At 35.8% G+C, this 15487-nt stretch overlaps 1 protein-coding gene across 5 annotated transcripts in view; it reads left to right on the top strand.

The window, feature by feature from the left end:
• The window catches only part of LOC110465198 (trichohyalin-like), a 52744-nt gene continuing 37257 nt past the window's right edge, over positions 1 to 15487 (top strand). For 4 of the 5 annotated variants that reach the window (XM_021520867.1, XM_021520865.1, XM_021520866.1 and 1 more), the window contains exons 1-8: positions 1 to 154; positions 2716 to 2768; positions 4097 to 4119; positions 4425 to 4716; positions 5151 to 5397; positions 8084 to 8626; positions 10841 to 11424; positions 11692 to 11792. In XM_021520867.1, coding sequence (XP_021376542.1) covers positions 144 to 154; positions 2716 to 2768; positions 4097 to 4119; positions 4425 to 4716; positions 5151 to 5397; positions 8084 to 8626; positions 10841 to 11424; positions 11692 to 11792 — 1854 coding nt within the window. In that variant the 5' untranslated portion in view covers positions 1 to 143. The remainder of the gene's footprint in view (positions 155 to 2715; positions 2769 to 4096; positions 4120 to 4424; positions 4717 to 5150; positions 5398 to 8083; positions 8627 to 10840; positions 11425 to 11691; positions 11793 to 15487) is intronic. The other variant, XM_021520868.1, reaches the window with a different exon arrangement.

Genomic DNA, 15487 nt, shown 5'->3' with positions numbered 1-15487 from the left:
CGCGGAAAACGTGTATGCGCATGTCAATATTAGTTGGATTCTTGGCGACAACAAAACATGGCCAAAATACCAGCGAATGACATGTTTATGTGTTTTTACGTAGGAATGTGATCAAATTACTCACGGAGTAAGAAAAAACAACAATGGATTACGGGTAAGGACAGGTTGACAATTGGCTAAGTATGATTAGAACGCTATTTTCAAGTTTTGGAGAATATTTCTTCTATTTCAAACGTTTACCATTCTAACAGCAATGAACTGTCAAATCCGACAGTAGCTGTACTGTAGCCCTTATTTATCTTACCTTCCATTTGAATGGCACCGAATTCGAAGTGAGCATCAAGCTCGTGTAGACCAAATTAAGATATCTCTTTCTCCTTTACATACTATCATTTCACCTTGCTACGATGCTTGGCACGTGCCCGTGTGCATTGCACATTCCTTTGATTATATGCGTGCAGTACAGTAGATTTCAATCTGTCACGAGTACACATCTTTTAAGTGTTGATACCAAAAATCAGAAACAGACTTGCACCCAGTTATAGACCCTGATGCCATGCAATGCAATCTGTCCACATGCTACTGTAACAGCTAAGGAATATGAATTGATTTGAGCTTGATTTGTTGTTTTCTGTTTGCTTTTTATCATGTTTGTCGCAAAAATAGCGCTACAGCGCTAGTGTTTCTCTGTTTGATATATGCGATGTATCTTGTATCTTGTACGGTCACACTAATTTGCGCCATAGGAGATTTAGCGGCATAGGTATGCCATAGGAGTTTTTGCACGCCATAGCAAAATGTAAGTGTTATATCCACGAAATATTCTCATTTAACATGTTTTGGTAAAGTATCATTTAAAAAAAAATTGTACTTTGTTAGAAAATCGAACTTGATTACGAAGCACTTTTACACTAATTAGCGCCATATGTGTTTTTTCAAGCCATAGCAAAATATAAGAATTATTTTCAGCAAATAACTGTTTTATCCTTTGGTATATGCAATAAACAGGTTGTGGTAAAATTTCATTCTTAAAAAATGTTTATTTTGTTAGGAAATCGACAAAATAATTCTTCGCGATTCAGAAGTCAATTTCAAGGGAAGTAACTCGTACATTTGGAAAATATTTTCATTGTCTTAAATGTTTTTGTAATTTTTTCTATATTTACATTCATATATAAAAACAAAAAAACAGTCAAGTACTACCTAGTCTTGTCCTATTCATTGCTATGGCGTATTTTGCAAATGTACGAGTTACTTCCCTTGAAATTGACTTCTGAATCGCGAAGAATTATTTTGTCGATTTCCTAACAAAATAAACATTTTTTAAGAATGAAACTTTACCACAACTTTAATACTGCCTTACTGGCAGCATACTGACCCTGTGATATCATATATATATAAGGCCAGTTCCAGGTGGTTAGAGGAGACCAAGTCTCAGGATGAGACTTCTCAGAGGAGGGAAAATTATAACAGCCAGACAATACAAGGGGAAATACTGCCTAACTGTGCGTCAAGAGTTACTTTTCCAGCAATGCAGTACGCATATATATATATCTATAACCCAGGGACCCGCTCACTAGTTTAGCAATGTCCAGCATGGTCAGTAGCTGGGTATATTATATAGTCGACCACCCACACGTTTTATTTGGTGGCAGCATATACAGTAGTAACCCAGTGGTATCATGTAAGGTTAGTTCCCGGTGGTTAGGGGAGATGCATTAATGGTACACAGGTAGCCCAAGATTCCTCTGGCCCTGACACCAGACTTAGGCATTTTGATAGGTAAATGTCTGGTGTGGGGCCAGAGCGCACTGCTGTATGAAAACGTGGAATTCTCCAACACCGTTTGGTATCGAAGAGTTTTGGGGTGCTGACAACAAAATTATGACATAACACATACTTCACATATGTCGATAACTGGATTATTTATTGCTTCAAATCCGCTCTTATTATCACCAACAGCTGCTGCTTTCCGTCTGTAGAGTCCTCGGTTTTCAATTGTTCAAAATTTCCCACCTGAGCGAATGCCATTTTTCGAAGTAATGGGATATGCCCTGTAGAAATTTGAATGCCAAATAGATTATTTTTCAAATATTGAACTTCAATGTATGAAAATTAAATGATCCTTTTTATGACAGGACTTTGTAGTCGAAATTGGTATCAGTTATCACAGGAAATGCCCCAAAAGCAAGAATGTGGATTATTTCCCTTGGATGGTTGTCTGTATAAACAGACATTATGTTTATATGAGGAAGTTTATTTAATTTAGAGTTGAACTTAAACTGCCTGAATTGGTCAGAGTACTGACCATGATAAATATTTAAACATAATGATGAGTTTCAAAACCTCTTAAAATGCAAAATACTGCTGTGAAAACATGCTTTCATGCAACATTTCATGCAAAACTTTTTTTGAGCATTTCCAGACTATACCATACATTTATCTCGATGAGTCCATTTTGGTCTACAGTGATGAAAGGCTTAAGTCTTTGGTTACAGTCCAAGTGAGATTTTCACGTTTCTTTTCCTGATGGAACTCAAACCAGGATTTATGATTGAAAGATCTTATATATGGTACAGTGTATTTGTATACTTGGAAGTCGACAACTTAGAACTCCTCATTTTAAAGTACAAATATAACAATGAAAGTTAAACAAAAATAAATTCATATCATTTCCTTGGTTTCAGTTTTATTATTCATTGTTGTGTTTTCCAGGTACCTGAAGTTCAAAGCACAAAATGGAAAGTCTGGGATATTTTGGGAACAAGGTCAGTATATTTGTTGTAGGTAAATCTTATGAAACATAGAGGAAATTTATCTTTACAGTTACCTAACATTAATTCTCATTAATACTATATATAAATTAAACTGGATCTAAACAAAAGAAATGGAAAATTTTATGCAAGATTTTATGGGGTTTGTTTAAGTGTACGTTAGTAATTTAAATCAAAAGTCCAATTACGTATGTATACCTTTACCTTGACGTAAACACATGATCGATAACCTCGAGAATTATTTCAATATTTCAAAATGAAGCATCATAAAAATAGTGTATTCTGCTTTTATTTTTTTCCCTTCAGTAGATTTGAAGGGGATGTATTGAATGTCCACACTTCTAGTAAACACATATTTTTATAATCCCTTCACTATCAAATCAGTCTGTAGTTCTAACAGTGCAGTAGGGCTTCACGCCAAATGTTGAGGAGTGAAAACAACACTGTCCCTTGATCGCGACTGCAAATAATTTCAATTAAATTGCAGTAGAGCTATTGTTAATCGGTTATCACTGATAGAGTTTTAGCTAATTACTGCATTTTAATTTGTATTAACTGTGGTGTTTAGAAGTGTCAATAAATTTCGCTGAAGCATTGCGATCCTACCTATTGTCCGGGATCAGACGGCATCAGTGGTTATGCTCTCTGGTCATCTTACCTGTAAAAATGTTACCTGTCCCCAGCTAGTGTTTGTCGCCAAATCAGCAGTCATGACCACAGATTACCGATTTTAATAATTTTAGAGTGGGTCAAAATTGTGTTGCCAAAGAATATAGCCAGACTGATTTTTTTGTCATCAAATCTGAAAAAGTGTCGCCATTTGGTGACTTGGTAATCGTTAATGCAAGCCCTGCGGATTTATAAGTCTACTGTACGTGTACATCGTAAGTACCTGTACATGTACTGTAAAAGTTTGTTTTTTTACATTTATGACCAATAGTAGCTTTGATTTCCTCGAGAACGATAACCCAAGAATGACTTGACTGCGTATAGTGCGCACCCCCTATTTTGCATGACAATATTTACCTAAAAACATGTGTACTATACGTGCAAATTTACGGTACTACATCTGATTACAAAACAATTACTGATGGTGATTTAAAATTAATTATAATTGCCCATCATGATCACTATCCTCAAGTGTCTACTGGTCTATGCATACTTGCCAACTCTCCCTATTTAGGAGGGAGACTCCCGATTTTGGAACCTTCAATTTAGCATTTTCAACCTGTGAAATTGCTTTACTGTTCCTTTCTAAGAACTAATGGTTTCATTTGACATTATCAAACCTGTACTAAACAACAGATTCTTTTGTCTTTCAGAGAAAAAGAAAGCTGATAGAAAAGTGAGTTAATGGTTTATCAAACAATTCATTGTCAGTTTGATTCAGGAGTAATAAATCATGTATGTCCGACTGGATAATTTTAGTACGTTGTACAAGCTTGCTGGTATTTAATGAAACTGTAAAATTGTCGGCTTTACAGTACACATGTATGTAATCAGTTACAATTTTTTGTCTTTTTTTTTATTATAATGGTTGATAATGACTTGATAGTCATTTAAAAATTTGAAAGTTATTATTTATTAAAAAAAAAGAACTGAAGATCTTTCTTGCTAACAATTTTTATGTATTATTATCAAATTTTACAGTTTGGTTACAAGCGTAAAGATCAACGATTCACAATTCGGAAGGATCCCAACAACACCGAAGATTTAGAGCCAGAGCCGGGAAAGGACGATGACAGCACACCCAAACCTAACTTCATTGAGAGGAACAGGCACTTAGCTGCTAGCAAAAACAAAGGAAAGAAACCAACGTTACGCCCCTTAAAGCAATCTCCCACTGGCACAGTGACCCTTACTCAAGATCAACTTAACGCCATCTTAGCTTCAGTAGGGAAAGTTGCTACAGGAGAAGAGGACAACTTACGCATTTCAATAGGTGAGTTTAAAGCACAAAACAAATCAGTTCTTTACAGGTGTGTGAGTTTTCTTCTCTTTTTATTTATGAAATTAACTTTTTAAATTATTTTTTATTTTGATTTATTTCAAAAGAAATCAATGTAATCATGCACTTATAAATTATGCAATATAGAACATAAATAGACAGCAAATATCTTCTAAAGTTAAATAATACGGGGGGAAAAAAGATAAAAATTACAAGTTACAAACAATGAAGATGCAAAATTTCATTTAAATGCCCAGTGGAAGTCTAAGGGAGATAATCATATCTAAATATCTATATATGCAACATTTTTTCAAACATTTTTTTATGTTTTTATTTCTTCATGATAAGCTTAATTTATATCAGTAGGAAGTTCGAAATTGACTGTATTAAGTTCTGAAAAATTCTTATCAAGCCCTATCTGTTTTTAGATTCCAAGAAAAATTCTATTACAATTGAGTCTCCAAGGAAAAGTCGTGATGGTGATTATTATGATCATCACTCAGCAGAAAGTGGCTACGATGACGACGATGAAAAATACAACGACAATAAAAAGGAAAAAGAAGTGAAAACTAAAACGAAGAAAGCACGGCCCACGAAGGAAGAGGAAACAACCATCTTCTCCCTATTGGAGGAGTTTAGTCCAGAGACAAAGAAACCGTCAAAGTCAAGTAAAAAGTAAGATACATTGTCTGTAGTCACTGGCTTACTTTTCAGTCCTGTGTAGTCTCTGTTTAGTTATTTCACTTCTTAGTTTGGTTAATGTGGACTCATATTTTGCTATACTTCCTGTTTATAACATTATCATGTAAAAAGTGCATATTAATTAAGCTCAAAATCAGTTTATTGAATTCACCATATATTCCAAAGGTTCCATATCTTTAATGAAAATAGTTGTTCATCTTTTTGAACAAAAGCTGATATTTTGCAGTTGATGAATTCAGGTAAATAGACCTTTCAAAATTGGAAATTGTATGAATCAAAAACCTTGTTGGGTTGAGAATTGACAATCATCATTTTACAATCAAATTACCAAATCAAAAATTAGAGGTCATGATCAGTCAAATTGCAAAAAAAAAAAAATATTAGACGTTTAGAAACAGAAAATTTCATTTCAAATATTACATTACTAGAATTGTTTAAGCACACCATTAAACTATAATTGCCCGTATGAGGTAATAGTAGTTTTCCTTTACATGCAACATCTTTTGGATCAACAGTCAAAGTTCTGCCAACAGTTGATGGGTCCTTTTTTGTAAAAAAAATTGTTTTTTTAGTAAATGTTTTACATTTGAAAAAAATACATGAAAGGTGTCAAAATTAAGATTCTAAAACAACAGAATTTACTGTGTATTGCATTTACCTTGTTGCAATGACACAAGCACACCTATAGATAATATTTTCTATTTTTGTAGCCGAAAAGGCAGACAATTTTCTCAATTTTAGAATGGGTCCTTTTCACAAAATACAAGTGTGTATCTGGCAAAGCTCTTGACTGTATTTACTGTAGCTAGTTAGTTTGGCTAGTTTACTACACATGTCATACATTAAGATATTTTGTATCAGAGAAAATTAACACATGTGGTCCTTGTGTTGAATGTTGCCATTGTTCCCCGTTTCTGGAAAAGCAAAAGGACAGTATTATGAATGGGTTAAGATTCTCGATGTACATGAATGTACATACCTACTCAAGGAAATAAAGGTGGGATTGTAAACATGAAAATCTGGACATTGTTATCACTGCATGACACAGAAAAAATGTTGTAAATTAGGGCTGGCATAAGTATAGAATTTTGGATATTACCTAATTACAGGTACTAACCTAACATCCAGACAATCAGAACCTGAACTATACATTATGATATTGGTAGGCAGGTACTTGTAACAGTCCTATGTTTAAGATACAATATATATGCACTACATATATATTCCTCACATGCTAATCATATGCAACTGCTATATATATGTGTTAATTGGAAGCAGTGTGAACTGTGATGGCAGTATCCTGTCACCTGCATACAACTGCCTCTAACCATTCATTATGACTATTGTAGCTTTATTTATTTATTTGCACTGCATATAAATATATATCAAAATTAATCCAATTGAATAATAATACTACGTTGAATATTGGCCTGCTGTGAAAAGAAGTCGAGAATTCTGTACTAAACATGAAATAAGCCAAAGCTGATTATGAAGATTTTGAATACTGTCAATAAAGAAATAGTCTCAATTTCAAAGAAGACAGAGAATGTCAAAAACTTGAGTGGACCATAATGATATGTAAGGACCCTGAAACTATGGAAACAAGAATTTCTGTTAGAGTTGAGATAATATTGAAACAAGAACTTCTGTTAGAGTTGAGATAATATTGAAACAAGAACTTCTGTTAGAGTCGACTTCTGCGGAGGAACTTGTGTGCTTAAATGGTTCAGTTGCAGTATAATATCCTCACAATTTATAGGACTTTCCCGATCCTGTCCTGTTGTATCGAGCAGATATTAATAGAAGCAGTGCTGAGTATTTTCCTTTTTTCTGGAAACAAGTGTTTTTAATTTCCAACAGCACTAGCTCGGTTAAATCTGAAAATACAACTTCGTTGAATATATTTAATTTTCTGAAACATCTTTTTTATTTTATTTCCTTTACATTGACTAGATTTTGAACCAATATTTCCTTACTTTCCTGGGATAATGTGGATAACAGATTCCCTCTGTGATAGAATATTTCAATTAAACAACTCAAGTTTAATTACTTTAAGTTTCCTAAACTCATTCACCCCTGAAATTTCATAATGAACTATTCCAACCTTTGAATTGGAAGAGCTCAAATGTGTCTTCAGGGGTTAATGATTTAATTCTCCTGAATTTTATTTTTTACCCTTTCTGAAAGTGGGTGAGGTGAAAGAAACAGCAAGTTATATGTATTGCTAGTCAGTAGTGAATTTATCTAACTTTAGTTTACTTCATACATTAATACCAAGTCTTACTTCTTCAGGAGGTTAGATTACAAATAGCATATAAATATTTTTGTCTAATGATAACATGCTTTCGATTTTACATATTCAAAATATCTTTTCATTAACTCTTCTGCTGTTACTTTCTAATGCAATATATTTTAATACACAAATTTAGTTTTTACTGCTACATGTAAATTTTAATAGTTATTGAAATGTGAATTTTCACAATATTTTGTAACATTATCAATTTAATTTAAAGAGTTATTGAAAGAAAGTGACTGATAAATGTCAAAGATATTCATATTTTTTTTAATTCAAATTATGTAAAGAAATGTTAAAAGAAAACTATTTTATCTTTCCTAAAGTTTCATAAATGGTAAAGTAAATTATTTTGGTTTTCTATAGGGAACATACGGAAGACAAAAATAAGAAAAAGGAGAGAAAGAAAGTAGATGATGAGAACAATAATTATGGTTCTGATAGAGAAAATGTAAACGAGAGAAGAGGTAGAAAAGAGGAATCAAGCAGAGAAATAAGGCGTGGTACTGAAAAACAGAGTAAAGTCAGGAACAGAAGTAGGGATAGAGAGAGAAGTAGAAAACGAGATGGTAGTCAGAGCAGGGAACGTGATAGGAGACGGAGAAGGAATGACAGTGAAAATGACAACGATAAAGATGATCGAGAAATTTCACCAGAGAGGAAAAGTAGAACTAAAAGAGAAAAGAACGAAACACAGAAAAATAGAAAAAACATTTCTAAAGACAGGGAAAATGATAGACATAAGGCTAGTGAGGATGATGAGAGTGATAAGAAAGAGGAAACTGTAGAGAAAAAAATGGTCACACCGAGGGAGATAGCTGGTATACCCATGTCGTTACCGTGGAAACACATGACCGTGGGAGAACGGCGAAGGTTAATGCTAGCCAGGATAGAGGCTGAAGCTGCAATGTAAGTGGTGTGATGACCTTGATGTGGATTGTCTCAGATTTTCTGTCTTTTTTCTGATTGGATCAGGGGCTAAGCAAATTTTAAGTTATTATGAACCATTATTCATAGAGCATGTTTAGATGTTGTGCGGAAGATTTAAACATTCCGTCACTTTTCCATTTCTTTGCTTCCTGCCACAACTTTCTACACAAATTATTTGCTGCATGCTTATAATTTTAATGTCATGTTCAGTGTTCCAAGAAACCCTCAAATGAGGGGTTTCACCCCTATAACAGTTTTTGGACCCCAAGTTTTCAAGAAATGCCTTTAATCTTGGAAATGTAGTCGCTGAAATAAAGAATAATTCAGGCTGTATTGAACAAAATTTGTTTAACAAATCACTTTAAAAAATAAACTCACGTAGTATTACCAGTACAAAAACGTTGAAGGAATAAGGAAAATGAAGTTAGCAGAATTGAAATGATGTGTAAGAATTGTTTTAGACATTTACAGTACATATTTACATCAGCAAGGTGAAGTCTGGAACTATCTGTTCTGTGTCAGCCTCAGCTACTGTTGTACTACAGATCTGTTACAGAACCTACAGATGTTATAAAAGTTTATAATTTCTACTATGGAATTGAATTGAATACAATGTAAAGGTAGCTTTGTTAACTATAGCTAATACCAATGCAGAGTGATGTGTGTACTAATATGTGGTGTTAATGTAAGCTAACAGAGATAAGGACATAGAGCATAAAAATGTAGAGGAGTTTAATTGTTGACTGTACTAACATACATTCCCAGTAGGAATTAGAATATATAGCAGCGATAAATGTTAAATGACTAAACTAAGAGTGAGATTTGTATTACAAAGGTTTCAATACATGTAGAGTATACATTACCCTGAAAAATGCATGAAGTGAATATAGATTTCTTGTGGTGTGACTGATTGAATTTATAAAGGAATTTACCATCAGAGATCATTATATCAAATTCAAATAATTGGTACTGCTGAAATTCTATGGAACAATAACAAAAAGGATTTGAATTATTGGAAGTTGGATTAAATAAATACAGATGTACATGAGTTTATATCATATGGAATTGTCACATACATTAATTCACGATGACTACATTCTTAAAGGTCCTCTAGGGTCTGTAGTACAATCAGTTTAACTTAAAGGTCCTCTAGGGTATGTCGTACAATCATTTTAACTTAAAGGTCCTCTAGGATCTGTAGTACAATCAGTTTAACTTAAAGGTCCTCTAGGTCTGTAGTACAATCAGTTTAACTTAAAGGTCCTCTAGGGTCTGTCGTACAATCAGTTTAACTTAAAGGTCCTCTAGGGTCTGTCGTACAATCAGTTTAACTTAAAGGTCCTCTAGGGTCTGTCGTACAATCAGTTTAACTTAAAGGTCCTCTAGGGTCTGTCGTACAATCAGTTTAACTTAAAGGTCCTCTAGGGTCTGTCGTACAATCAGTTTAACTTAAAGGTCCTCTAGGGTCTGTCGTACAATCAGTTTAACTTAAAGGTCCTCTAGGGTCTGTCGTACAGTCAGTTTAACTTCTGCTGTCTTGTATCTCTTATAATAATTACATGATCAGCCCTGTGTTATGTTAACTCTGGTGTGAAATATTCGGGATCATTTCCCGAAGAGGTCAAATGATATGTCAATGACATATATACAACTGATCAAAGGAGGAAACAATACACAATATTTCCTTTCACTAAAAGATTATTTGATATAAAACATCTTAGGAGATTTTCCAAAGTAGAAAAATAAGTACTGATATTTAGAATAATTTTATCAGCAAGTTGGTGTAATCAACAGTTTTCAGCTGACACATATTTTCTACAGATTTGTTTTACCATATAGGATATGCAAGAAATCTGTCAAAAACATTTGCTTCCTTGTAATTAGTTTTTTTGCTTATTTTTTCACAAGAAATGGTATTATAGACTGACCATTGTATAAATTTCTGCCTTTGATTGAAATGTTAGAGGAGATACAGAGTAAAGATATTGTGGAGTTTGCAATTTTAACTGGTACACTTATAAATCAGAAAAGGTTTTGGTAATACAATGTAGTATGGAATGAAGCCTGGTAGTTCAACATTTGTATAGATTTACCAGCTCATTGTTGTAAACCTGTGGAGAAAACTTTGTGCTAATGGATAGTTGTTATGTCCGCCTGATTTTCTTTAAATGTGTCTTTTGCTTGACCTTTCAGAAAAGAAATTGAGAAAAAGAAATTTGAGATAGAGGAACGTGAAAAAATGAACGATGAGGATACTTCTCGTGGAAGGGGAGAACACGAAAGAAATGATCGTAAAAGAAATGATCGTGAAAGTGAAAGAAAAGACAAAGACCATTATAGAAAAGACTATGACAGAACTGATCGTGACAGTAAACGCAAAGAAAAGGAGAGGGACAGAAACAATCATCGAGATGATCGCGATGATCACGATGATCACAGGAGTAGGCACAATAAAAAAGGAAGTCGAGAGCGAAGACGTTACAGTCCAGAACAACAGGAAAGTGATGACGATGATTACTACGATCGTGATCATAGAAAAAAAGACAGTCGCTCACATCGAAGGAAAGATAGTCCAGACTCGCGGGAAAGAAGACGCAGGGATCGGCGTAGGGATAGAACTCCATCTGATGACGATCAGGACGAAAAGAACACTAGTCACAGGACAGAGGAGAAATCGCCAGACAGGGCAGCTTCCAAACCTCCCACAGGCCTGCCCCCTCCACCCAAGCCACTCACACTGGCGGAGAAAAAGAAACTTCAGTGGGAAAGAGACAGACGTATGTGTTTATTTTTGTGTTTAAAGTAGAATGGAGTAAGATCGGGTTTAACCTTTTACAATTTAATTTTTGGGGATTCAGCCTCTGCTAAGCTGGTATTGTAAAACTTTCGTCCTATAAACTATATGAATAGATTAGGACACATGGACTATAAATTGACATGTAAATAGTTTTAAAAATTGTATATTTTTACAAAGAAAAACTTTGTGGTGAAAATGAAAAATAATGGCATTTTGTTATGATTATGATTATTATTATTTTTTACAGTTGAACTGGAAAAGCAGTATGACCCATGGGGAAGGCCAGGAGCTGGGGCACCGATACGGACCAAGTCCGGGAACGTAGTAGCGGACTACAAGACAAGACAGGTGCCTACACGAGTGGTTCACGATCGGCGAACCTTCCTCATTGACTAACGGGTGATATTGCATGGTGTATGATGTCGGGTCAGGGTTAATGAATTACATAACTGGCTCTACAACTAACAGACTGAATTGTATTATAGTGTATATTACTGGGATGGGTTAGTGAATAAAAGGCTCAAATGGGTTGAATTTTATAATGTTTACATAGGATTAGTCTTTAGCTAAAATGGGAACCAAACAGATATAATTGAAAACTGGAAGGGGTTATGACTGTGAAGAAGTAGAAAGACAGTACATTTGGTGATTACTTACATAATATTATTTATAGAATTTAATAAACCATATTAAATACGGTATAATACTTAAACTTAGAGTAAAGAAAATATATTAAGTCACCATTAATTTGAGATTATTATTACATTGTTACATTAAAAAGGTGATATGCACATACTGTAAATAATCAGATTCTTATAAAATTTCATTTAATTTGATTGTTTTTATACTGAAAAGATAAAAGACAATTATACAAGGTAGTGTAGTGCTAATTGTTGTTCTAGATCAACGTGCAGGTTACATGTTGTATCTGTTGTAAGAGCTGGTGATTCGGCAGCTGGGGATTCCAATGATAAATATTTCCTATGTAATAGGTTATGTTATAGCTGTTCACAGAATACCTTTCATCAAAGACATTGTGTACCAATTTGATGTTTTGCAGCTTGTTGATCAAGTGAATTCTGTAGATCTGTAACCTATTTTGAAGCATGTTTTATGTCTTGTGAGATGAGACTGCTATCCATTATCTATAAGACTATATGTTTGTGTTAGGTATGGGTCTAGCCTTCTCACTGCGTCATACAAATGTCTATGGGACTATATGGTTGTGTTAGGTATGCGTCTAGCCTTCTCACTGGGTCATACAAAAGTCTATGGGCCTATATGGTTGTGGTAGGTATGGGTCTAGCCTTCTCACTGGGTCACACAAATGTCTATGGGACTATATGGTTGTGTTAGGCATGGGTCTAGCCTTCTCACTGGATCATACAAATGTCTATGGGACTATATGGTTGTGTTAGGGATGGGTCTAGCCTTCTCACTGGGTCATACAAATGTCTATGGGTCTATATGGTTGTGTTAGGTATGGGTCTAGTTAGGTATGGGTCTAGCCTTCTCACTGTGTCATACAAATGTCTATGGGACTATATGGTTGTGTTAGGAATGGGTCTAGCCTTCTCACTGGGTCATACAATTGTCTATGGGACTATATGGTTGTGTTAGGAATGGGTCTAGCCTTCTCACTGGGTCATACACATGTCTATGGGACTATATGGTTGTGTTAGGCATGGGTCTAGCCTTCTCACTGGATCATACAAATGTCTATGGGACTATATGGTTGTGTTAGGTATGGGCCTAGCCTTCTCACTGGATCATACAAATGTCTATGGGACTATATGGTTGTGTTAGGGATGGGTCTAGCCTTCTCACTGCGTCATACAAATGTCTATGGGACTATATGGTTGTGTTAGGTATGTGTCTAGCCTTCTCACTGGGTCATACAAATGTCAATGGGACTATATGGCTGTGTTAGGGATGGGTCTAGCCTTCTCACTGGGTCATACAATTGTCTATGGGACTATATGGTTGTGTTAGGTATGCGTCTAGCCTTCTCACTGGGTCACACAAATGTCTATGGGACTATATGGTTGTGTTAGGGATGGGTCTAGCCTTCTCACTGCGTCATACAAATGTCTATGGGACTATATGGTTGTGTTAGGCATGGGTCTAGCCTTCTCACTGGATCATACAAATGTCTATGGGACTATATGGTTGTGTTAGGAATGGGTCTAGCCTTCTCACTGGGTCATACAATTGTCTATGGGACTATATGGTTGTGTTAGGAATGGGTCTAGCCTTCTCACTGGGTCATACAAATGTCTGGGACTATAAGGTTGTGTTAGGTATGGGTCTTGTTTTATGTCTTGTGAGATGAGACTGCTATCCATTATCTATAAGACTATATGTTTGTGTTAGGTATGGGTCTAGCCTTCTCACTCGGTCATACAAATGTCTATGGGACTATATGTTTGTGTTAGGTATGGGACTAGCCTTCTCACTGTGTCATACAAATGTCTATGGTACTATATGGTTGTGTTAGGTATGGGTCTATCCTTCTCACTGGGTCATACAAATGTCTATGGGACTATATGTTTGTGTTAGGTATGGGGCTAGCCTTCTCACTGGGTTATACAAATGTCTATGGGACTATATGGTTGTGTTAGGGATGGGTCTAGCCTTCTCACTGCGTCATACAAATGTCTATGGGACTATATGGTTGTGTTAGGAATGGGTCTAGCCTTCTCACTGGGTCATACACATGTCTATGGGACTATATGGTTGTGTTAGGAATGGGTCTAGCCTTCTCACTGGGGCATACAAATGTCTATGGGACTATATGGTTGTGTTAGGTATGGGTCTAGCCTTCTCACTGGATCATACAAATGTCAATGGGACTATATGGCTGTGTTAGGTATGGGTCTAGCCTTCTCACTGTGTCATACAAATGTCTATGGGACTATATGGTTGTGTTAGGTATGGGGCTAGCCTTCTCACTGGGTCATACAAATGTCTATAAGACTATAAGGTTGTGTTAGGTATGGGTCTAGCCTTCTCACTGTGTCATACAAATGTCAATGGGACTATATGGCTGTGCTAGGTATGGGTCTAGCCTTCTCACTGGGTCATACAAATGGCTATAAGACCATAAGGTTGTGTTAGGTATGGGTCTAGCCTTCTCACTGTGTCATACAAATGTCTATGGGACTACATGGTTGTGTTAGGTATGGGTCTAGCCTTCTCACAGGGTCATACAAATGTCTATAAGACCATAAGGTTGTGTTAGGTATGGGTCTAGCCTTCTCACTGGGTCATACAAATGTCAATGGGACTATATGGCTGTGTTAGGTATGGGTCTAGCCTTCTCACTGGGTCATACAAATGTCTATAAGACCATAAGGTTGTGTTAGGTATGGGTCTAGCCTTCTCACTGGGTCATAAAAATGTCTATGGGACTATATGGCTGTGTTAGGGATGGGTCTAGCCTTCTCACTGTGTCATACAAATGTCTATGTGACTATATGGTTGTGTTAGGTAGGGGTCTAGCCTGCCCACTGGGTCATGCAAATGTCTGGGACTATAAGGTCGTGTTAGGTATGGGTCTAGCCATCTCACTGGGTCATACAAATGACTATGGGACTATATGGTTGTGTGAGGTATGGGTCTAGCCTTCTCTCTATGGGACTATATGGTTGTGTTAGTTATGGGTCTAGCCTTCTCACTGTGTCATACAAATGTCTATGTGACTATATGGTTGTGTTAGGTGGGACTATATGGTTGTGTTAGACTGGGTCATACAAATGTCTATAAGACCATAAGCTTGTGTTAGGTATGGGTCTAGCCTCCTCACTGGGTCATACACATGTCTATGGGACTATATGGTTGGGTTAGGTATGGGTCTAGCCTGCCCACTGGGTCATGCAAATGTCTGGGACTATAAGGTTTTGTTGGGTATGGGTCTAGCCTGCTCACTGGGTCATACAAATGTCTGTGACTATAAGGTTGTGTTAGGTATGGTTCTAGCCTTCTCACTGGGTCATACAACTGTCTATGGGACTATATGGTTGGGTTAGGTATGGGTCTAGCCT

The sequence above is a fragment of the Mizuhopecten yessoensis genome, unplaced genomic scaffold (assembly GCF_002113885.1).
Source record: "Mizuhopecten yessoensis strain PY_sf001 unplaced genomic scaffold, ASM211388v2 scaffold11059, whole genome shotgun sequence".
NCBI classification, from domain to species: Eukaryota; Metazoa; Mollusca; class Bivalvia; order Pectinida; family Pectinidae; genus Mizuhopecten; species Mizuhopecten yessoensis.
The sequence above is the reverse complement of the archived record's forward strand: the minus strand, read 5'-3'. Positions and strand labels throughout refer to the sequence as shown.